Source organism: Tamandua tetradactyla, chromosome 1, assembly GCF_023851605.1.
Source record: "Tamandua tetradactyla isolate mTamTet1 chromosome 1, mTamTet1.pri, whole genome shotgun sequence".
Classification (NCBI taxonomy): domain Eukaryota; kingdom Metazoa; phylum Chordata; class Mammalia; order Pilosa; family Myrmecophagidae; genus Tamandua; species Tamandua tetradactyla.
The window spans coordinates 45,488,369-45,514,181 of NC_135327.1; the positions used below are offsets into that span (position 1 = coordinate 45,488,369).

The 25,813-nt window shown below is 35.5% G+C and overlaps 1 protein-coding gene across 3 annotated transcripts in view; it reads right to left on the minus strand.

Moving 5' to 3' along the window:
• The window catches only part of MACROD2 (mono-ADP ribosylhydrolase 2), a 2,249,967-nt gene that overhangs the window by 876,119 nt on the left and 1,348,035 nt on the right, over window positions 1–25,813 (minus strand). For all 3 annotated transcript variants that reach the window (XM_077115113.1, XM_077115111.1, XM_077115108.1), the window contains exon 6: window positions 16,833–16,954. In XM_077115113.1, coding sequence (XP_076971228.1) covers window positions 16,833–16,954 — 122 coding nt within the window. The remainder of the gene's footprint in view (window positions 1–16,832; window positions 16,955–25,813) is intronic.

The following is a 25,813-nucleotide window of genomic DNA, read 5'->3' on the forward strand; positions in this document are numbered from 1 at the left end:
ATGAATTGCTTCTATAATTCCTTTAAAAATGCATACACATTTACACATGCATACATAGTATTAAATTATGTATATATGACCATATTGTAGCTGTAATTAAAAAATGACCATAGTAAATAATGGCAATGCATGTCAGAATTTTGCTCATTTGTTAATTTGTAATGAGCTTCTTTGCTGAATAGACTAATAGACTAACTGAGGAACAATTCTTCCTCAATTTCTTGCATTACTTAATGTAACAGCTATAGACACAACCCATTTTTTAAGTTTAATCTGCTTTATTAACATTTCTCCATCACTTTCTAAAGTCTTAGACAATCAACAAAACAATAAACCAAGTTCTGATTTATAGCATTTGCTGATTTCTGTTGTGTAAATATTCTCACCATGGCTAATTTTAAACTACCTATGTGGTGTCATTAAATGCAGAACTGGGAAGAGATAGAGTATTTCTACCATACAAATACAGTAGTTGTAAATAAACACAAGATGATAGTAAGTGGTAGTAAAATAATCAGGAAGTTATGAGCATTGAGTATTTATTAGCTTTGTGTTTGATATGACTTATTTAATTGTAAAGCCATGTTTTAGCAATTAGCTCACAAAATTCCTAGAATTTTAACTGTTGGTTCACATGAGCTGCTACAAGTAAGCTCCAAGCACATCACATCATGAATATATATAATGTAAGGTGTACATATATTGATCCTTGTGTATGGGCATGAGTATGTGTATATATATTTTTTTGGAAATGTAGAATATTGAGAAAAATATAAGTGCATGAGGTAGAAAACGACAGGGTAAATTCCAAAAACAAATGAAAACTGTGTTGCAGTCCTGTTATCTGAACTTGGATCAAAGTACTCAGCCTACTACGGTTTTTGCTGCTTTTCTAAAAGAGGCAAGGTATTTTGACTCAATTCATATTTTACTAGAACTTTTAGATTTAAAAATTCCTGTTCAAAAGAAAATACCTAATTGAATAAAGTGGGCTTTGGAGCAGGGCAAAGCTGTGTTTAAGACTCCCTATGCATGTTGGTAATTTGGTGTGATGGAAACTGTGATGTACCACCCAGACTTCCTGAAAGACTGAAGGACTTAATCCACCAGCTGCTGGGAAAGTTGCCAGTAGACAGCCCCTAGCTGTCAGCTGTTTCTCAGAAATTGTCCTTAACTTTGGAGAAATGCTTCACCAAAGGTCACACCCCTTCCTGGGTGCAGCCTGCCACCAATCACTGATTGGCATGGCATGGAAGTCAAAGGCATGGATCCCTCACACCACTTGGGGGATTTGTGAAAGGCCACCATGTGAGAGCTCCCCATAGGATCAACAGATGCTCCCCTTGACTTCTCCTTCTGCCCAGTTCTGCCTCCTTCTCTTCTGTTCCATAATGTTGATTGCAAAAGCACCCCTCATTAACATCCAGCATGCTAACTTCCATCCAGAGTATTTCCTGGGGAACCCAAACTGCAAAACTTGCGAAAGCAACTGTAGAATACTAAAACATGTCAGCAAATATCTTTTATTTAAAAAGCAAAATATGTGCCCTATAAATTTCTTGTTGCTAATTCTTGCTTCTTTGTCATTTCTTGGAGATGACAGTATGAGCTAAAGAAATAAGGTTTCTGGCAAACTCAATACTGGAACATATAAAAAGGATTATATACCAAGAATAACTGGGATGTATCCCGGGAATTCAAGATTGGTTTAACACCAGAAAATTAATTAATGTAATACTCCACATTGGTAGAATAAATTGAAGAAAAAAAAACAACATACAAATATTTCAATAGATGCATAAAAAAGCATCTGACAAAATCTAATAGCCTTAAGAAAGACTCTCAACAAACTAGGAATAGAAAGTAACATTCTCTACCTGATATGGCACTTTTATGAAAAAACCCACAACTAACATTTTATTTAATGCCCCAAACTTAAAATATCCCCCTGTCCCCCAAGATAAGGAACAAGACAAAGATGAATGTTACCACCATTTCTATTCAGCATTGTATTGGAAATTCTAACCAGGGCAATCAGTCAGGAACATGAAATAAAAGGCATCCAGATTGGAAAGGAAAAAGTTAAACTATACCTGTTTGCAGATGACATGATCTTATATATAGAAAATCCAAAGAGATTCACTAAAAATCTATTAGATAGTGAATAAATTCAGCAAGGCTTCAGGATACATAATCAATGAACAAAATCAATGCATTTCTATATACTTATACTGACACTCCAGAAATGAAAGTAAGAAGATAATTCCATTTACAAAGCAACAAAAAATAAAACACTTAGGGGCAGTGTAAGGGTAGTTCAGTGGTAGAATTCTTGCCTGCTATGAGGGAGACCCCTGTTCAATTCCTGGTCCATGCACTCCCCAAAAAACAAACAAACAAACAAAAATTCAACAAATTGTGCTGCAATAACGGGAACTCACATGAAAAAATAATGAAATGTAACCCCACCATACAGCATACAAAAAACAAAACAAAAACCTTAGGAATACATTTAATAAAAGAAGTGTAAAACTTGCACTCTGAAATCATAAAACATTGTTGAAAGAAGTTAAATACATAAATAAATGGGAAAAAAAATCTCATGTTCATGGATCAGAAGAGCTAATATTGTTAAGATGGCAATACTCTCTAAATTGATCTATAGAGCGAACACATCCATATCAGAACCCAGCTAGTATCTTTGAAGAAATTGGCAAGCTAATTCTAAAATTTGCGTGCAGAGTCAAGAGACCCAGAACAGCCAAAACAATCTTGAAAAAAAATAAAGTTGGAGGACTCACACTTTCTGATTTCAAAACATTCTACAAAGCTATATAATCAAGTCAATGTGACATTGGCATAAAGATAGATAAATAAAATCTATGATATACAACTGAGACAGAAATAAGTCTTGACATTTATGATCAAATTATGTTTGATGAAAGCGCTAAAACAATTTGATAATGAAAAAATAGTCTTCTCGATAAATAGTGCTTACACAATTAAATACACACATGCATATGAATGATGTTAGGTCCCTACCTCACGTAAATAAAATGAACTCAAATCAATGAAAGACCTAACTGCAAGCAGCAAAACTATAAAAATCTTATAAGAAAACATACATGCAAATATCCATGACCTTGGACCAGTAAGTAGTTTCTCAGACTAGATCAAAAGCATCCCACAATAATTTCTTTTGAAGTAGGCAGTTGAATGTCCATCAAAATTAAAAACTTTTGTGCTTCAAAGGATACTATCAAGAAAGCAAAAAGTGAAAGAATGAGAGAAAATATTCATAAAGTATATACCTGATAATGGTCCAATATCATAATATATAAAAACTATTATATATAACTTAGTAATAAAAAGAGCAAATAATACAACTAAAAATAGAAGAATCTCATTACATATCTGCAATAAGCACAATAAATTCAACATCACTATTTGACAAATCAAAACCAAATGAGATATCAATTCATACTTCCTATGGTGGCTAGATTCAAAAAGACAAATTATAACAAGTATTTGTGACGATATGGAGAAATTGGAATCTTCAGCAATGCTCTTAGGAATGTAAAACAGTGAAGCCACTCTGGAAAACAATCTGGTAGTTCCTCAAAAAGTAAAATATAGAATTATCATATGACCAACAATTCCATAACGAAGTATACAACCAAGAGAAATGAAAACATATGTCCACACAAATGTAAATAAAACCATTATTCATAATAGCCGAAAGGTAAAAGCTACCTAAATGTCCGTCAATTGATGAATGGATAAATGAAATGTGGTATCTACATACAATGGAATATAAATCAGCCATAAGAAATGAAATATTGATCTATGCTACAACATAGATGAACCTCGAACATTAACATTAGTGACAGAATCCAGTCACAAAATATGACATATTATGATTTCATTTATATGAAATATCCAGAATAGGCAAATCTATAAATATGTAAAGTAGATTAGTGGTTGTGTTGGGTTTAGAGTGTGAAGGTGATAAAAACATTTTAAAATTGATGATGGTGATGTTTGCACAACTGTGAATATACTAAAGATCATTGCATGTACACATTAAATGTACACTTGAATTCTATGATATTTAAAATATAATTCAAGAAAGCTGCTATAACAATCATAACATTTTAAAATTAAATTAAATGATTCACATTGTATAAACTATGAAAGAAATCTTATAGGGATATGAGGGCTGGGTTTGCTATTAAATACTGTAATCAAATAGACTCTTTGCCATAGAAATATCTAGAAAATCACATTTCAAATCAGTACATCGCTGCATGTGTAGGAGTTATTCAAATCTAATTGTGACTGTGTATGTGTGTGGGGAGTATTTAACTTTTTCTTTTGAAATAATTTTAGATTCATAGAAAAGTATTGCAAAAGTGACACAGAGAACTACAGTACATTCTTCACTTAACATTCCCTCATGCTAACTTCTTACATAATAACATTATATTTATCAAAGCCAGGAAACTAATATTAGTATAAAACAATTAACTTAATTGTATATTTTATTCAAATTTCACCAATTTTTCTGTTCTAGGATGCTTTTTTTCTGTTCTAGGATCTACTCCAGAACTCCACATTGCACTCAATATTTATTTCTCAGTCTTCTCTGATCTAAATAATTCCTCAGCCTTTCCTTTTCTTTCACGAACTTGTCAATTTTGAAGACTATTTGTTATTTTGTTGAATGTCTCTTATGTCGGATTTGTCTGATGGTTTCTGATTATTGGGCTGAGGTTACACATTTTTGACAAGAATGACAAATTATGCAGGGCTCCCGACAATGCTGTAGTGCCCTTCTTAATCCATCATATCAAGAGGTTTATAATGTTGACATGTTATTGGTGATGTTAATCTTCATCACTTAGTTAAGTTAGACTCTTTTCTTTTGTGAAATTGGTATCTTTCTTAGTGTATTTAATGTATGTCTTGGAGTGGGGGGGACTCTAACTAAGGTTTTCTTGATACAAAATTACAAAACGGAATATAGTTCAGCTGCTTGAAAGCAGTGAAACCCTTTCTTCAGTCTGCTGCGGACCACATTCTCATGTGAGCTACTGCTTCCATGCAAGCCAAGTATCCTAACCAATTTTAAGATTTAACATGGAGTCTAGCTATTGTTTTCTAAAATGCCATTCCCTCAATATCTAATTTCTACGTAGAAAAATATCAAAGGCTTGAGAACTTGTTTCTGGATTTTCATTGTTTTGAAGACTTTATGGAGCAATTTGCTTCCTTTGCTCTTTCAGATAGCTTTCTGGTCGATTCATCTGATTGCCCAATAAAATCTGATCTTTAGAAATAGCTGCTGTGATGTGTTTACAGGCTAATCACACAATCATCTATCTTTATGGATGTGTTACCTGAGGGTTATGTTCACACCATTTGATAGACATGCTATTTGTTGGATCTATATTCAGCTTTATTACCTTCTAAGCTTTTTCAAGCCTCAGAAATCACAGAAATAAAGTAGAAAAATCAGCAATGATGAGATAATTCCCAGTCACAGCTTTAAAAGTCGTGTTAATTCACATAATAATAATGATGAAAATATTACCAGTAGAGTATAAGCTCCACAAAGGTAGCATAACCTAAATACTTGGAACAGTGACTAAAGCATAGTATGCTCAATACATATTTGTTGGATAAATTACCTTTAATGAGCCTTTCTATGTGCCATGTAGTCTTCTAAGGACATTTTTAATTTCATTTCATTTTAGTTTCATGGAACTCCTAGAAGTTACATACCATCATTTATATTCTTATTTTGGTTGAATTTTTGTTTTTTTAAATTAAGTATTTTTATTATGGAAAATGTTCAACGTATGCCAAAAGTAGAGTATAGTATAATGAACCCTCAGATACCTACCCATCACCCATTATAATAATCATCTACTCATATAAGTCACCTCATTTAACCCAGAAAGTATAATGTTTGTTTGTTGTATTATTTGGGAATTATTTAGAGAGGAATAAAACTGATGTGTTAAGTATTGATAATAACTAAGCAAGTAGCTTTTGAGATATATATAGGGTTCATAAAATGTATTAAATATAGTAGTAGGATAGTAATCTCTAAGATACGAAATGATATTTTTAAAAATGGATGGAGCTAACAAGAGTGCCATCTCTAAATAGAAAGGGATGGAAAGAGCAAGTCGTAAATAGGGATCACGCCACTTCCAAGGTGACTGCCCATTACAGTCCCATTTCGCTCCACATTAGCTCTGACTTAGAACTACAGATAAAATCCATAGCTGTTAACCAACTAGTTGACGAGCTTCTAGCTAGGCACACTTGCTCCTTTGTCTTTCTGATAGACCAAATGTGTGTGGATGGCTCTAGGTACTCTCTGTCTGCAGAGGTCCCTTGCTCAAAATCTCAACTCTGACCCTCATAAAAACATCATCAGTAGGAAGGCTGAGACAGCAGAGAGTGAGACAGGGCATTCAAATACCGTGAAGCTCAGGACTCAGGTGGTGCAGCCCGTTCTTTCACTTGTTTGTCCCCCTAGCCAAAGTGTATTAACTTACTCCTCTCTTTCCCCTCAAGTCAATAAACTATGTGAGTCATGACTCTTAATTTGGTCTGTAAGCTTTGTGTTTTGTATTCTCTGGAATAGTTCACCTGGCATCACATTTGCAGCAAGGAAATTTCTCAAATGATGTATAGATACAGGGTTCAGCCAGATTGAGTGATTGCACTAAAAATGAGGTTAGAACTCATAAGGGCTAAAATCTAGATGATTAGTGTTCTGCTGTACTTAAGCCATATTTTAATGGCAACTATTTCCATGAGACAGATACCCCATAAAGCAAGTATATAATTTTTTTTCCATATGAAGGCAAAAAACCCCCACAGAAACAAACAAACAAAAAACTTTCAATTCCCTTGAATTATGTATAAACATGTCTAGAAAGCTTTTTTGATGCTGACAGGTTTATTTTTATTTTTAAGCTTTTATTGGTTTGCCCAGTTTTGCTTATTTAGTCTCTCAGTTCAACAGTTTAGGAATAGCTTACATTCTATACAGTGGAATTGCTGTTCTAAAAAAATAATTCTGAACATTCTTAAGAGAAAATGTGCAGTTTAAAGTCATAGCCCTCACTCCAGAATATTAACCCTCTAGATATATGCCAAAATAGCTCAATTGTTCAAACCTAATGGCAGTCCCGGGACTACATGGCCCATGTTTTGAATTGACTATTTCCTATGAAATAGAAATCAGATAACTGCTGCTCAAGGCAGGGGCAAATAAAACATTCAAGATGATAGCTTGTATTTCAAATCTGTTTACTGTTTTTATACAAATTTAACTATAATATATTTCTTTGACAGTAGGCTGGGCAAATATTTCCTCTGAAAGATATTTTGCAGAAACCAATAATGATTTTCATGAGAATATTCCCTAGACTGATAAAACACCTGAAAATAATTAAGTTAACAAATCTGACCAAATGGAAACATTTTATTCTTTTATTTTAAATATAGGTTCCTTGGTCTTTGCAAATAGGTTTATATCTGCACTATACAAAAGTGACTAAAAGTAGTTCTTTCAAGCTGTAGATGAGATGAAGCAGATTGTTTCAAGCTTGCAGAAAGAATTGTTCATAGTCATATTGCAAGATTTTTGAAGAAAACATAATACAATCATAACAGCTCCTTAAAGCTTTAAAAGAAAATATAGTTTCGAAGAATACTTATATTGGAAAAAACATCAAAGGTGTCCTCCTAATCAAATTGTTCAACCCTAGCATGCATCTGGTAATTGATGTGCAGTTTTACATGCATCCAAAACTGCCTAGACAATTCTACTGCAATCTGCATAATGAATCAAAGTTTAATGCTATAGACCTCTGAGAAAAAATTCAACCAAAATAACACAACATTATAATACCATTTCTCCTCTAACTAAGCATTACATTCTACTATCATAACTCCATGCAACTGATAGGACATAACATGTGACATATTAACTATTCTCTTTATGGCATCTATATCACATCATACTTAAATCAAAGAAGCAGAGATTTTGGAGGCCTGAGTTCAAGAAAAGATACCTTTGGGCAACCTATATTTAACACATTTAACATAGCTTTTCCCTATCAGAAACTCAGCCCCATCTCAATTCTTTCAGAGACCTAACCTCCCTTTTTATAACAAATACTTGGTAAAGCCCTCTTGTCTCTACTGAAATGGCGTCTATAAATAATACAACTTACCCAAGTACATGATGCAGAAGCTGTCAGTGTCTCAACCATATCTGCTCAGGACTCACTGTTCCAGTACATTTCCACCCACAGCATCCTCCAGCAAACACCCTTGATGTTTCTCTTTGCCTGAGGAATTTCTCTTAGCCTGCCCAAGGGACACACAAGAAATGTTGGGGACTTAATGCCTCAGGCGCAGTCCTCAACCAATAACAGATGGGAGTGAAAGATAAACACCCCAGCTTTCCTCAGCCCTCAAGCGGGACAACTATAAGGCATCATCTGCTTGGTCTCCTAGAGCTCCCCTGTAGGACTAAGCCTCAATTACCCAGAGTAGTAATTTCTTGATAACACACCCTCTATTGGCTGCCTTTTTGTTCCTGTCTAACTTTCCCACTCCTCTGCCAGTGCTTCTTAGGATTGCCTCCTTCAAAAGGATTGCACTCAAATCCCTGTCTCGATATCTGCTTCCAAGTGGATACTAAATTAAGACAACATATCATTAAAAAAAAATACAATACCATAATTGTAATTTGAAACAGATAAAAAGGAAAGTGATGTAATTGAATTCTGCTTTCAACATAATACTTAAGCATGACTAAGTTAGAAGATGTAATGAAATAATCAGATATTTGCTTCTCTACATAGAATCACCATGGACTAAACATCCCCAAATGCAGATTCCAACAGGGGTAATGTATTGGTGACCCAGCTACCACAGGTGGCACTGCCATCAGCAACATGATTTTCTCAGGTACTCTTGGTAAAATTCTGAACAAAGCATCCCTCCATTTGCATGGCAGTTCGATATATATATTGACAGCAAACAATCTTTTTTTCATATAAAACAGAGTTAGGTTATAGACTCCGCTGTTTATAAATAGGTTTCTCACTTACATGACTGTCCAGCCAGACATTAAAACATTGTGTGTGTGTGTGCTTGGGGGAGGGGTGTGCAAGCATAGTTCAGTGGTAGGAGATCTGGGTTCGATTTCCAGCCCAGGCACTTCCCAAACAAACAACAAACAAACAAATGAAAAAATGAAACAAACAAAAATTCAGCAAATGGTGCTGAAATAACGGGGCACACACATGGAAAAAGAATGAAATGTGACCCTGACATACAGCATACCAAAAAAACCACAACATAGTGTGGGATATGGGACAATTCTTCAATGCATGTTTGACTGACATACATGATGCAGCATCTTTAGCCCTTCTACAAATGCCAGTAGCATCCCCCAACTTCTGTGATTGTCAGAAACCATCTTCATAAATTGCTCCCTGAAATGCAGTACTATCCCCACTGAGAACCACTGGCTTAGATAAGAAAAGGCACTTAATGACAGAGGAAAGGAAAAAGGAACGGTACAGTGGTTAAAGCCATTGGATTTAGGAGACTGCAGTTTAAATCTCAGCTCCACTTTTTGCTCCTCAAAACTGCCTTAAGCAATTTACTTACTCAGGATTATTTTGGAGATTAAATGAGTAAAGCATGGCACGAACTAAGTGTTCCAAAATATTAGCTACTCATTACTGTATTTCATGGTAAAATGATCTCATCTCTCTAACTTAAATTATCTCCCTGTTGTGGCCACCAGAAGACACAATTTTACAGTAGCTGTATACAGGTATTTAATTATCTGTTTCCTAGACATAATTTTTAAATTTACCACCACTCTATACCTTCCCTCCTCCTCATCCCCTGTCTGTCTTTGATCACTTGCCACTCGGTGGTAACTTGATGAGAGTGTTACTTACAGACAGATTTTGTACCACCTACACCTATGGGAGATCTTATAAAGACTGAGTGTAGGAAAGAAAGTCCAAGGGGAAGTCTGGATTTCATAATTTTTTTTCTAAATCGAAGAAACATAGGCAGATGGATGGAGAACTTAAATAACAAATGAGATGATTTATAAGAATGCATTTTTGCAAAATGTAAAGTGATGTACCAAAGTAAAAAATGCTTTAGTTCTTATTATTTGCGAACAGTATCATTAGTCACATGGCTGTTAGAACCCTATCTAGGAAGGACTAGGCATCAACCTTTAGAAATGTGACAGCTAAGAACCAAGACTAGATGTTGTTTAAAAAGAAAAAGCAAAAGAAGATCAAACCATGGGCTCTGTAAAGGAAGGAAACAGTGACATTAAGTTAGGCAGAAGAACTGAGGTAACGAATTTAAAGGGTCAGCTTTATAAGGCTTCTTGAAGAAGGGGCTCTATTGATCGATGTGGCCTGTAATGGAAGCTCAGATAATGAAATAAAACCAGCATTTAAGAATTTCAGGCTGAGAACTCATTGCCATGGCAACCCTCTCCGAAGGAAACTTGTAGAAGAAAATAAGATTCACTTGACTATGCCTTAAAATGAAAACCTACACTACAATGAAACAATTAAATGCAGGATTCCAAAAGCACTTATCACCGCAATGCCTACAGGTAGTACTGAAGTTGCAAGTCTGTCATCTTTGCCATTAGAAGCTATCACTTCTCAAGATGTACTATTCATGGGAAGAACATCACCTAGCTTTTGATGTATCACTATCGGCATTGGGAGGTTCTTACTAGTGAAGATTTATCATTTTATTCCATTCAATATATCATCTCCCATGACAGCGATGTGGAAGTCACAGTAGGGCACACCATTTATACAAACACCCATCTCTCAGTCTGCCTATAGCCACACAAAACTACCAAATTCACATATAAATTATTACTTCTAGTTCACAGGAAAATAATTTTTAACCCAGTAAAATCTGGTTTACATTCACATTATGATCATTATTTTAAAAATATATCTATTTTCTGATTACAAGTTCTTAACTCAAAGAAAGTTAGACTGGATTCAGTACAGTCCATCATTTAGGAGTTTTCCTGAATGCCTAATATCATTGACAAACATGAACCTATGCCTTTTAACTGGCTGGGAGAAAAAAAAATACTGGGATCCTTTTTGAATGGTATAGATTAGATTCCTAAAAATGAACCTGGCAGTAAAATAATTTGCACTGATGAATTTAAGATCATATTGTGGAAGAGAGAGAAACAGAGGTCAAGAACAACTTATAAAACTCCTTAAAAAATATCTCTATGATCACTTAAAAAAATAAAGACAGCATGATATAGGAAACAGCATCAATATCATTCTCTGTACTGCTATACTCTATACTAATATAATGGATACAATATTATTAACTTTCTTTTACCAGCCTTTTGCACATAGCAATTTTCCCTCCCTACCTTTACCTCTACTTTTACTCCTGAAGTTTCACCAAGATTTTCACCGATATACACAAGGTCCGGTTGTATGTTTCAGGTAGTATACATTCAAAAGGACATTGTGTATATACACAGTCCTCCAACCAAGTGTACAACATCCTTTTAGTTTTCTCAGGACACAGTATTTTCCCAGAAACCCAAATAATTCAGATGCGTGATTTCACCAGCTTGCCTACCCATTTCTCAGATCACTTGTGTGAGAGTAATGGGGTTCTAAGAATTGGGTTGAATTTTTGACATCTACCTTTATTTTTCCAGAAGTTTTACTGAGAAAATTTGCACCCTCTTGAACTTTTCTTTTAAACTTTTTTTTTCTTATTCCCATTTCCAGCTCAGTCTATTTTTAATTATACCCAGCATTTTGCCCAGATTGGGATCAACATTCTCAAGGTTGTCAAGAATGCATACAGAAGTAAATTTGCACATATTTGACTTATGCTCAAGGGAGACTCATGGTTGGAGGAAAAAAACTGTCTTATATTGTACGTAAATTGGAAAGAATTAGGTACTTGCATAAACGAAGTAATAGGAAGCATGAGAGATTGGTCAGATTCTTCATTTAGGATACTTTATGGTAATATTGGAAGGTGAAGCATGATTGAAATCCTAAGCTTAAACATTCCCCTGTATTAATAAGGCTACCCTAACTAAACATTTACAGAAGAGGTATGCCACTGTAAAATAAGCCATTATAGCCTTTAATTAATTTACTTTTATTCTTTTACAGCTTAAAGCAAACATGGGTATGTATTGAAAATAGCCACACATCAAAATGGGATAGAGGAGAGAAGCTTAAGGAATTTTTCTTCCCCAGATTAATAAAAGAAATATGATTTGTTTACAGTAAAATATTTTATCCACAACACAGTCACTGCCCAAATCACTGCCTTATTTCCAGACAATTATGTGACTATCACTTTTTCCCTTTCTATGTTTAAAAAGAGTTTCCCATTTGCCAAATTGGTAAGTAGAATTTGTTTGTATCCCATTATGCTGTTTCTCTCAACTTCCCTTCAGAACTCCTTCCCAAGTCTTGTCCTCCCCCAAGTAAAGGGACTTAGTACTTTTATCATTCTTTAATTTATTTTGCCAAAGGGAAAAGTAATTTGATAAATTCCTTCATATTAGGATATTAGGAAATTAGTTATCTAGTGATTTCATGAATATTTGCATTTTAAAGGAAAATTGCAGAGACAGAACAATGCCTGAACCTCATAAGTTAGATATTAATTATGAAATTTCAGACATCAGGCAGAAGATACTTAAGGGCAATGAGAAAACTACAGAGTACTGTAGTTTTGGAGATTGAGGCAAATTCTGTTTTTAAAGATGGCCACTTTATCTTCAGGATTTAGAAGATACCTAGAATTTTCTTGGTATAAAGTAGGTCTTATTAATATTTATTAAATAAATATATGATCATACTATTGGCTTACTTCCAGCAATAATCTGAAGCATTTACCCTTCGGAAAAATTAGAATGAAGCAGATACTTTGCCCCCCCCCCCATAATCCTATAGTCTTTGATTTAACTTTATTAGAAAAGGGATATTCACCAAATATTTCATTTATATCTAGACATCTCCTGGCATTGTTGCAGGCAGACAGGACTACGTAAATAGTTCTGGGCAATGATAAAGGAGCAGAAATGATGTGGCTCACTTCTAGGCAGGGGCAATTAAAAGCTCATGCAAGATTTTTAAAATTCTCTGTTCTATGACTAAGGAGATTATGAGTCTAGTTAAGATAGCTATAAAATGAAGGGGATGTCCATAAGCCAGGGTCCTTGAATGACCGTGGTGCAGAGCTTCCTGAGGGTGGACAGTGAATCTGAACATGAGTGAAGAATAAATTGAGATTTTTGAGATCTCTTCTTATCACAGCACAATGAATAATAAAATAGAGTAATATATACCCCCTGTGGTATTTCCCATATTGCCTAAAAGCCACTTACTGTCTTATATATCTGTTACCCTAGCTTTTCTACACACTCTTAATTTATTTTGTAGTTTTGCTGCCAAACACCATAATAATGAGAGTATTTTTTGACAACTTAAAAATTAGATAAATTAAATACAGTTACATTTAATGTAGTTAATGTAATTCAGTTTAATTCACTGCATCTACTGAGCAATAAAACTCTATGAGCTAGGCTGTGGGCTGAATATTGTCAATAGAGAAATGATATGGTAATAACAATAAAGAGAATACTCGTGATGAAAAAATGATTTTAAAATGATTAATAATGTTAATAGCTTTCGGTGCTTAAAGAACACATGGCATACTAATTGGATATTTATAATAATTTAGTTTTATTTGGGGGATAAAACCATCAAGAAATGTTAGGGTAAATCTCTAAATGTATGGTTTTCAAAATAGATATCAAAGCATGAATTATCTCAGTCTCCTAAACAGTCAAACCATAAAATGTGAAGACCTACTTTAGGTGGAACTGCTAAAGACTTTTAGTGAGAATTACACTTCTCCTATTATATTACATTCTACATCCCAGTTGATCCCCACAATAGCCTCATGAATTAGACAGGTCTGAGATTATGATACGAATTTGCTATTTTTTTATATGAGGAATCTGAAGATACAAAATATTGACATGACTTATCTGTGGTCACACAGTGATAATGGCCAAGCAAACAGTAAACCATTCTGGTAGAAGGGCTTATGAGAAATTTTCCTTGACATGTATATAAATGAGCCCAAGTTAAATATACTTTCCATTTCAATAACCTGGCCTTTTACATCAACCTTCTCAATCTCCCTATTGTGATAAGTCAACAAAGTACAAGCCTATAATATTAAGCATGTATTTACTCATACTCAAGTTTTGAAGAATTTTCCATTTCCCCCAATGTAATCAGGATTTAATAACATTTCATCATTAGAATTGATTTAATGTCAGTCAAAAACATGATATCCCATACAAAGCAGAAAGCCTTGTTTTCTCCCTCAAAAACAAGGAAGAAAGAAAAATGGTTATTTCATTTTATAAATGAGTCAAGACATTTGGTGGCAACTCCAGTCAGATGGACAAGAGACACGCAAGAACACGACGATCAATTTAGCTGGACATTTTGCTTCACAGTTTGCAGATAGTTTCTGTCTCCATTTTCATTTGCTAATACCGGAATGAATTCGGTTTAGAAACACTTGCTAATTTGATTCAAGTAATAAGTAACTGATCCTTCAAAAGCACCATCAGGGCGGGCCGCGGTGGCTCAGCGGGCAAAGTGCTTGCCTGCTATGCCGGAGGACCTCGGTTCGATTCCCGGCCCCAGCCCATGTAACAAAAACGGAGAAACAGAATACAATAAAACAAGAAAATGTTTAAAAAAAAAAAAAAAAAAAAAAAAAAGCACCATCAGTGGTGTACCTAACTTCAATTCCAAGATATCTAGAGTCTTCCTTCAGCCCATCTGCAAGCCTTCTAAAGAGTTAATGTAACTCTCTAATTCTCCACTCTGTACATAATGGTAACAACTCTCATGACAACAGATATGATTGTTTTAACATGATCACAGTTGGGGATGTTTCTTTTTCCTACTGAAAGGATGGGTGTTGTTTGTCCATTGTTTCTATGGGGCTAGCCTCTTACTTTTTTTTGACTTTTAAAAATAAATTGCCGGGGTGCAAGGGTAGTTCAATGATAGAATTCGCATCTGCCATGTGGGGGACATGGGTTCGAGTCCCAGTCCAGGCATTTCCCAAAAACAAACAAGCAAACAAACAAACAAAAAGTCATCAGTGCTGTAATATGGGATACTCAGATGGAAAAGTAATGAAACGTGACCCCGCCATACAGCATACAAAAAAAAATCTAAAAATAAATTGCCATAGATGACAACAAACTCATTAGCAAATTTTTTTCAGATCCAAAGATTCATATTAGTCAACTTGGAAACTTCTACAAATATCCATTCTTTTCCCTCCCCTCTCAAGAACCTCAGTCCCTTGCTTTTTTAAAATCAACAGCTGTGTCGACAAAATCTTAATTATCCCTGACTTTGCACACCTGTTTTGATTTTCCTATAGAGAACAAAATTAACTAACTGGCTTAATGCTTTACTTTGCTCTTTTCTCTTTGACACTCAGCCTTCTCCTCTCAGACAAACTAGGGTTTTACATATTGATCCATTTGCAAACAGAATATTTTTTAAAATCAAAGAATAAAATAAAAGATCCAGCTCTGTTAATATTATGCAAAAATTAAAGGCCTGCATAATTAGGCTTCAAAAAGTTTTCTTATTTCAAGCAAACTCACCAATGTAGCATTGAAAATGGCATTTCATAATTATAACCACGCATGAAAAAAAGTATAGCAACCATCCAGCATTATCTAAATATGTCTGACATTCACTGTTTCTTCATGCAAATAATACAACCATCACTTTTGCAAAATCTCAAGCAATGTTGATCGATTCAGCCTGCTAAGAAGTCAAGCATTTAACCATCTTCCTGACCCAAATTTCAGCAAGGTTATAATCTGTGTTAAATGAACCAAGGGAACATAGACAAATTAAGTTACTATTGGGTATTTATACATACATTTTTCTCACAGTTGTATTTTCCTGGTGTTAATTGAGATGTAATAAAGATAGGGCATGTCACAAAAGAGAAATGGGAATAAATACTTCCAAATCCAGCTAATGGGGCATTGCTTTCATCTCAGCACACTGGTGAGGAAGTAGATTAGATCCATATTTTCTGAACCCTCTCTGTCTAAACTGATAAAATTTAGAAGGGATGGGGCATACCCAGCTACAGAATATTAGTTTAGGAAGAGCAAAATAAATTTAAAAGAATAATGACTTTCAAGTTAAACACACATACACCATGAATTTCAGCAAATGAACCATATCTGAATAAATATATGTCCACTCATACATGTAGATATTAAACTAAATTCTAAACATGAGCAAACATACTACTGGTTAAATGTATGATATTATAAACTGAAAACACTTGCTAATTTAATTCTTTAAATCTGTTGGCTACCACCATCACCTTTATTTTTTTCAAAAGTCAATGGAAAAATTGAGAGAAGAAGGTAGATAAGATGACTCCAGTTCTGGGATTCTATAGCTTTAAATTCTGAAACATGAACCATTAAGTAGATATTTGAGGAACATGAAGAGTAAGGTTTGATAACCAGACTACATAACTAAGATCCTTAAACTTCATTTTCAGATTTTTGGAAATGTGTCTTTATACCTCTTTTTGGACAAGGTTGATATCCAAAGTATAAAGGCTGAAAAAGAATGAGAAATAAGGAACAAGGAAGTACTTACAACTGATCGGATGTTATTTTCTTTCACCAGTTTCAGAGATGATTTATAGCAATTTGCAAGATCTTCCTTGTGGGAACCATTAATATGGCCTCTGGCTATTGGCCCTACAGTGTGGATGACATCTGTAAATGCAAAAGGAAGGAAAAATCGGATAAGTAAGAACTTTTTTATTTTTTACATACTTGGTGCCTTATTTATTTTAGATGTTTATGTTGTGCCCTGGAGAGGAGCAAGCTGAGAAATATTGATGATGAAAATACTTCTTTGGTTAAAGATTTTAGATAGGACAGTCTCCTAGAGTAGTCAATTTCCCAAGAAGGTGATAATTGTGAAAAAGAATGCTCCAACAGTAAATTGTTCCATCATTATTGGTCAGATCCAAGTGAGATGGATTCTAATACAAGATGTGCAAAACTGGCACCCTGGAAAAAGACAAATCCTCAGTAGGAAATAAACTGAGGAATAATTAGCTGCAAAATGAATATTCTGAATTGACGCCGTAAAGAAAAGCAAATGCCAGGTATCACTTTACTTGTAATAACACAACAGTTTCAGGTATTGCACACTATAAAGAAGGGCATGTTTCTGAAAAAATGCCAAGAGAATTTGTAATGATCAGTTATGGCCCCAAACAGAATAATTTTAAAATTTGCCTGGCGATTTTGAAATGCAACCAACCAATCTTCACATACATGAGGTATGCTAGAGATAATAGTACCTAGTAATAAATCTACTTTACACTATATTACAATTTTGAAAAGTAATCTATGCTTTTTAATCTCAATTTGTGTTTGATTTTTTTTCATATCAAACCACCATCAAGTACTTTTTTTCAAATACACATGGATAAACTCTTAAATTTAGGAACATAATTAAATAGGACTATCCTAATTTTAAAGTCATGAAAGATGAGGAAAAATAATGTAAATTTTAATCAAAATCACTTTTAAATGGCCTATACTCCCTGCTTTCCATTCTTATCTTTGAATCTGGATTTATTGGCCCATTTCATTGATATAAGTCACAACTAATCAATTTTGATCAAAGACACAAATTTGAACACATATTATTGGAATATCATAATGAAGCAAAATTATTTGCTTTTGTTGAGGAGGTATGACCCCAGGAGGAAGCAAACCTTTCTATTCATCCCCCCAACCCTCCTCCCTGAACCAGCATAGCTACTGGTTGCTTTGTACCCAGCTATGATATTCTAACTCCCACAATGAATTCAAAGAGGAGAAAAGCTGTAAAGGACCAGCTGCATTTCCCAAAGTGGATTTGATAGCTATTTAAATGACAATTAAGTTTGGGAATCACTTGGACTTTGATTTAATTTCAAAGTGAGTCTTTGAAAGAGGGGAGAAAAGAATGCTCTGTTTCCTAAGTATATTTAACCATTGAAATCTGCTTTTTACAGAGTATCTCATAGGGCCAAGTTCCCACAAACTACGTTAAGAAAAGTTGTTCCGGGGCAACCTTGCCAAGCTCAATCTCATTGTTGAAAGTGAAGTCTGTGTTTTGCTTTTGTTTTTGTTTTGATTCCTCCTTCCCCATTGCCTCTGTACATCAAACACTTAATACATTAAGAAGCAACAGGATATGCCCATGGTTTCCCTACTTTATGGAAGGAGAATGTCAGGAATAAGTGGCTTTAATCTGGGATCACAAAGGATATGTCTTTTTGAACAAAGTAAAGAGAAGATTTAGAGGCATTAATGGGAAGAAGAGACAGCAAGGAGCACACAAGGACAGGAAATAGTAACATAATAAACAGCAAACTTTTCTTTTGCTTTCCATTAGCCATCATTGTCTACATAACATAAATAGAATTTATGAAAAAAAATTGTTCCTTGCATTTCTTCGGTTTTCCATTTCATTTAAAGAAAGTTGTAAGGACAAACTGCCAATGAGCTTCTTCAACATCTAAATATTGATCACTGTGTTTTATGCTCAATATTAAATTTGCAGCATTCAAGATCAAGTGTTTTTATCAACCAAGATGATGACCTCTCAAGTCCACAAAACTAGAGGTGAATCACTGTGAGCCTCTAAAGGAAATTTCCTTCATTCTCTTAATTGATTAAAGTACCCATGAGTAATTATTCTACTGAGTTCCTCTTTTACCTGTTAGAAAATTCCATCAGGAAACCTGAATTCTAATTCCAACTCTAGCTCCGGCTTACTCAGTACCCTGGATGGTGCCATCATTTCACTTGTCCTGACCTCAGTTTTCCTATCTGCAAAACAAATCAGCTGCTCAGATAATTTCCGCATTTTTTTCTGTGTTGTGTGACATCATTAATACTTGTCCTTGTAATGGAAAGAGACAGATGGAGTACAGAGTGATATCCAGGTAATTAAAGGATGCCTTAAATATGGTCCAGTGCCTCACAAGCTTTCTGAGTACAGGATGCTTTTTAAAATATCTAAATTGTAACAGAATACAATACTATTTCACTATAAGTTCAAAATCCATTGCTTGACATCATGTTAGAGACAGCTGTTTTTTAATTTTAGTGATGCTTTGTATTAAGTTGCATTTTATTGAACATTATAGCATCTGCATAGTGCATGTGTGAGATGTATGCATTCAATCTATAGACAATTCTTTATCTTGCATGTGGATTTGTGGATTCCTTGGTATAAATAAGATAATGTAAATAGAAGTGTTTTATACCAAGCCTGGAGCATAGGAAGGCTTATGATAGCTATCACCAATAGCAGCAGCAACACAAACATTAGAAACAGAAGCTCTGAGAAGTCCTTAGCACACAGGTGGGAATGAAAGACAGTTATCATCCTTATTACAGTGTGGAAAGAATGCTACACTTAGCTACACTACTAAAATCTGATTAAAAGTCTGAAATTCCAGATTTGTCACTAACCAGCTGTGTGAACTTGGGCAAGTCATGCACCTCACTGTGTTTCAGTCTTTAAGGCTAAAACAAAATGTTGAATAAGATGGCCTCCAAGATCCTTTGCACCCTCAAATGCAATTCATCTTTGCATGCCTATCCGTAATTGAACTATAGATTCTAAATGGTCTAATTAATTCTTGTCCAGCTAAATGAGCATCAATCACAATTCAAGTTTCTAAGACATGCTTAATCCATGAAGTATAAATTGGCCCTATCCCTAGAGAAAGTGATTTCATCATGTACATCAAAATTTCAAATGTAGAAAGCATTTGATGAAGAGTTCTTTGTCTCTAGGAATGTATCCTGTAGATACTATGCTTGCTTACATGCAAAATGGATTTGCACAGGTCATTCACTGCAACCTATTATATTATAGGCAAAGACTGGAGATCACCTGAATGTCCATCGATAGGAGACTAGTTAAAACAATTATGGTACATTTATACAATGGAATACCATGCTGCTATAAAAAGGACAAGGAAGGCCTTCGTGTATGGATATGGAAATATATTCAGGATTACATATTCAGTGATTTTTAAAAAAGAATGCAGAAAAACATATTTAGCATGCTATTATTAGTGTAAAAAACATGCATGTGAAAGAATACATGTTGGTTTCAGCTAATGCATGCATAAAACACCTCTGAAAAGATAAACAAGGAACTAATAGCTACCTGCAGGTAGAGCTATGGAAATGACAAAGATGGGAAGGAGACTTTTCACTATTTTTATTTTATATATTTTCTTGATGTTTAAATTATGTGAATGCATTACCTATTCAAAAATAAAAAGCATACAGCTTAAGGTACATGGGTGGTTTGGTGGTAGAATGCTTGCCTGCCATGCAGGAGACTGGGTTCAATTCCCCATCTATGCACCAAAAATAAATAAATAAATAAATAAATAAATAAAGTATATGGCTTAATTTGTGTTCCTGAATCCCATCTACCATTTCCCTACAACACATAAATATTGTTAATGTGCCTTAAAAAGATGATCTTATATCAGTGTAAATATGAGAATAATCATAGAGAAAATTTTAAAAATATGATTTCAAAGAAATTAACAGAAAGACTCAGATACAGGTTTCCTTTATTTTGATCTCTCAATAATCTTTTTATGTAAAACAATATTTTCAGCGAAATTTGGGGTTTAAGTGTATGGCTTTCGTTCTGTGTCGTTAATACTTAACTTTAAAGATTTACTAAAATTTTAATATGCAAAATGAGTCCTATGTACTTGAGAGTGGAACTGTAGATGAAAAGGACAATATAGATCATTTATTCCAGTCCTCCTTGTTCAAGGGACCCAGAGATGCAGAATAATATGTCCAAAGGCACATATCACAATGACAATCTGACTCTGAATACAGTTTTCTCCCAGGAAATGGTATAAATCTGTATATCTAAATTTTGGTGGTTCATCAGGAATCCCACTACTTTAGCCTCATAGTCTGAATATGTATAGATTCTGGGTAGCTATTGCTGTGCAACTAATCATCCCAAATCATGGTAGCTGAACATGACTGTTTTATTTTAGCTTATGGTTTCTGTGGGTCAAAAATTCTCAGAGTGCTTGGCTGAACAATCTAGCTTAGGATCTCTTCGTCAGTGGCTGGAACTAGAAAGGTGGGAAGCTGCAGCAACTTACGGCTGGATGGATATCCCTCTCTTCGTGTGGTCTCAGAACCTCTCCTTGTGGGCTGGTTTTGGCTTCCTACCATCATGGTGGACTCAGAGCAGTCGGATTGCTTACAGGATGGCTCAGGGGTCTGAGAGCAAGTGGACCAGTAGGAGGAAGCTGTGCTGCCTTTTTAACCTATACTTCGGAGTCATACAGTTTCACTTTCACTGAATACCATTGATTGCAACTGTCACAAAACCCCACCCTGTTTCTAATGGAGGGGCATGGATCTTAACTCTTTTTATTATTTTTTTCTTTGTATACTATGTCACAGGGGTCACATTTCATTCTTTTTCCATGTGAGTATCCCCTTCTTGCAGTACCATTTGTTGAATTTTTATTTGTCTTTTTTTTTTTTTTTTCCTTTCTTTCATTTGTTTTGGGGAAGTCCAAGGACTGGGAATCTGACCAAGGTCTCCTGCATGGCAGGTGAGAATTCTACCACTGAACTACCCTTGCACCCCTGGACCCTAACTCTTGATGGGAAAAGTAGCAAAGAATTTGTGAACATATTTTAAAACTGCCATAATTCAGGACTCCCCAGATAACTGGGTTTTCATTTTGGTTAGCAAATACAAAATTTGGCAGACTTCAGGAAAGGCTGAAATGCCTTTTCATTTATTACCAGTATGGAGTTCTGCTTTTACCTTAAGTCAACTGCTGATTTAATAAAAATCAGAGCTAGGCAAAGATTGGAATATGTTATTAATATATGTATTATTTGTAAACACAATTTAATTTGGAAAAAGGATATAATTGTAGATCCAAGATAGAACTGACTGGGCCAGTGCTGGTTCTACTGTTTCTTTTGTCTTGTGATAATCTGGTAGAAACGTGTGGGCAAAGGAAAGTACAGGAATGACTCTTACAGAATCAGCTTCATTTCTCCCATTTCCCTCAACTATCCAGCTCCACATTCAGCAAGAAAAGCAGCATTCACATGTTTGAAGCCCTTTCTTGTACTGTTCAAGAAAGCAGAGAAAACAGCAATGCAATTTGTACATTTAATTAACATTTCAAATGCAACCCCCTGAAGAGGTATGGAAAATGAGATGGCAGGCCCTTTGGTGCTTCATCAGTCTAAAGTGTAGCAAGACAAATGGAACCTGTTTTGCTCATCTATTTCTGAAATCAATCAGTCTATAAATCATCCTTTTTGTTTCGAAGCTGTAACCACCACCTTGCACTCCCTTCCCCCTTTTTATCTTGGGAAATTAGTCTGAACTATATAGAAAAGGATAGTTGGATTGAAGGCTCTTTTTGAAGGGGGTGCGGGCGAGAGCCCACTTTCATTTCCAAAAGTGTAAATTGAAAAACGTGTGATTGGAATGCCAAATAAATATTGAAAGCAGTAGAATTATTTAGAAAGATTCAATCAGACTTATCCTTGGCAAACAAATGCAGCAAAAACATTCTGCGAAAAATATTAGCATAATGAATTTTAAAACAAATGAGAGAGCACATATAGGTTGCTCTTATCATTTTTCATTTGAGAAGCAACTGTGCTACATTGAAACTGTTAATGAACAGTCAGGCCAAGTGTAGAATCAATTACACATTGCTTTCATTCACTCCACTCCTGAATTCATAAGCATAATCGGTCCATCTAACAGACTGCATAATGATGCCAGTGCCTGTCAATCATATTCAAACTGCATGAATTTTAAGTAGAACACCAATGCATAGAATTGAATTGATTTTCTTTCCTAGAGATACAACCAGACAGCCAAGCACTAAAGCTACTATTAGTAAATCGTGTTGGCCAATTTATATGATAAGCACCACCAATCTTGACCTGAAACAGAATACTTGAAGTCCAGTTGAGGGGAGATTGAATTACCACCTGATAGTGTTACAAAGTAAAGGCTGCCTTTTTTTCTGCACAGGGGTCAATGTTTTCTGTATACATTTTCTAAGAAGTTTTTATTATATTTCAAGAAACAATCAATTGTTCACAAGATGTTTCTTTTCAATCTGCAGTAGGTATCAGCTGGAATGTACTTCAACCATCACCCTGCAGCATGTTTCTCAGTTTGGATTATTCCCTCATACATTTCTTCAGCTGCATGACAAATTTCTTCCCACGTCCAGAAAGACTACAGTCATCCAACATTTTCCAGGAACTTGGGATAAACTAAACTCACAGTTATTTTCTAATCCAGGTTTCTTTGACTGTGAGTTGCCCTTTGTTTTGTTGTTGTTGTTTTGTTTTTCTCATGGTGTCAATTACAAAGGGGTTTTGATTTACTTCTCTTACCTTTCTTGGTACTTTGGTTCCCTAAATAAGATATTTATGTCTAAGAGTACACATATAGTAGCTAAACAACATTTGCATTTTTAAGCTGATGAAGTCACACACAATGTACTTTCAAAGCTTAAGAGAAATATACCCAGCTAAATTTGAGGTTTTAGCCCATTTTTACATGAAAATATGAGAATGTTATCATGTTTGGGGCATCCTGGAGTGACAGTATGTTTCATGCTTCATTGACTTCAAAAGCTGTGACTTTTTAAGCACATCTTAATATATTAATTGAGCAATTTCTAGCAAAATGTAATCCTCTATGTTAAAAAAAAGGAAAGAGGGACTTCCTGGAAGATGGCGGCTTAGTAAGACGCGCGGATCTTAGTTTCTTCTCCAGGACACCTACTAGGGGAGTAGAAACGATACAGAAAGTGCCCAAAGCCACAACAGAGATAAAAAAGACAGAGTACCCCATCCTGGAACGGCTGGCTGGCTGAGAGAAGCAGCTCGGGTGAGATCGCCGAGGCGCGTGGGCCTCACCGGGCGGGGCGGGAAGCGGCCGGAGTTACTCCCTTCCCCCTTCCCCGGGCCGGCTGGGAGAATTGGAGAGGTGGTCCCCTGAAACCAAGGCGGCTGGTGCCCACACCACGCACAGCCCCCCGGACCAACTGAGAGAATTGGATTGGAAACCCCCAGGCCGCGGAGAACGGTGACCCCGTGACTCCCGGGGAACGTGCACTCTCTCGGGCGGGCCGCTGCCGCTGGCGCCCTCCCACCACGCTTGTTGCCCAGGGCCGACTAGGAAATTCGGACGGGCTCTTTCCCTGGCTGCGGCGACCAGCAACCCTCCCTGCGTTCGGACCCCGGGCCGGCTCAAGCCGCTTCGGCTAGCGAACCCCCAGGACGGCGAGAGTTTTCCAAAGTTTAAGGTCCCACAGCACCTTTTACTGGTGGGACCCGCAGACAAACGTGTGCCACGAGCGCCACCTACTGGGCAGGATAAGAAAAACAGAACCCAGAGATTTCACAGAAAAATATTACAACCTTGCTGGGTCCAACACCAAGAGAAATCTGAATAAATGCCCAGACGCCAGCAGCAGAAGATAACTGTCCATGCTCAAAAGATTGAGAATATGGCTCAGTCAAAGGAACAAACCAATAGCTCAAATGAGACACAAGAGCTGAGACAACTAATGCTGAATATACGAACAGAAATGGAAAACCTCTTCAAAAATGAAATCGATAAATTGAGGGAGGACATGAAGAGGACATGGGCTGAACATAAAGAAGAAATAGAAAAACTGAAAAAACAAATCGCAGAACTTATGGAAGTGAAGGATAAAGTAGCAAACATAGAAAAAATAATGGATAGCTACAATGATAGATTTAAAGAGACAGAAGATAGAATTAGTGATTTGGAGGATGGAACATCTGAATTCCAAAAAGAAACAGAAACTATAGGGAAAAGAATGGAAAAATTTGAACAGGGTATCAGGGAACTCAAGGACAATATGAACCGCACAAATATACGTGTTGTGGGTGTCCCAGAAGGAGAAGAGAAGGGAAAAGGAGGAGAAAAACTAATGGAAGAAATTATCACTGAAAATTTCCCAACTCTTATGAAAGACCTAAAATTACAGATCCAAGAAGTGCAGCGCACCCCAAAGAGATTAGACCCAAATAGGCGTTCTACAAGACACTTACTAGTTAGAATGTCAGAGGTCAAAGAGAAAGAGAAGATCTTGAAAGCAGCAAGAGAAAAACAATCCATTACATACAAGGGAAACCCAATAAGACTTTGTGTAGATTTCTCAGCAGAAACCATGGAAGCTAGAAGACAGTGGGATGATATATTTAAAATACTAAAAGAGAAAAACTGCCAACCAAGACTCCTATATCCAGCAAAATTATCCTTCAAAAATGAGGGAGAAATTAAAACATTCTCAGACAAAAAGTCACTGAAAGAATTTGTGACCAAGAGACCAGCTCTGCAAGAAATACTAAAGGGAGCACTAGAGTCAGATACAAAAAGACAGAAGAGAGAGATATGGAAAAGAGTGTAGAAAGAAGGAAAATCAGATATGATATATATAATACAAAAGGCAAAATGTTAGAGGAAAATATTATCCAAAC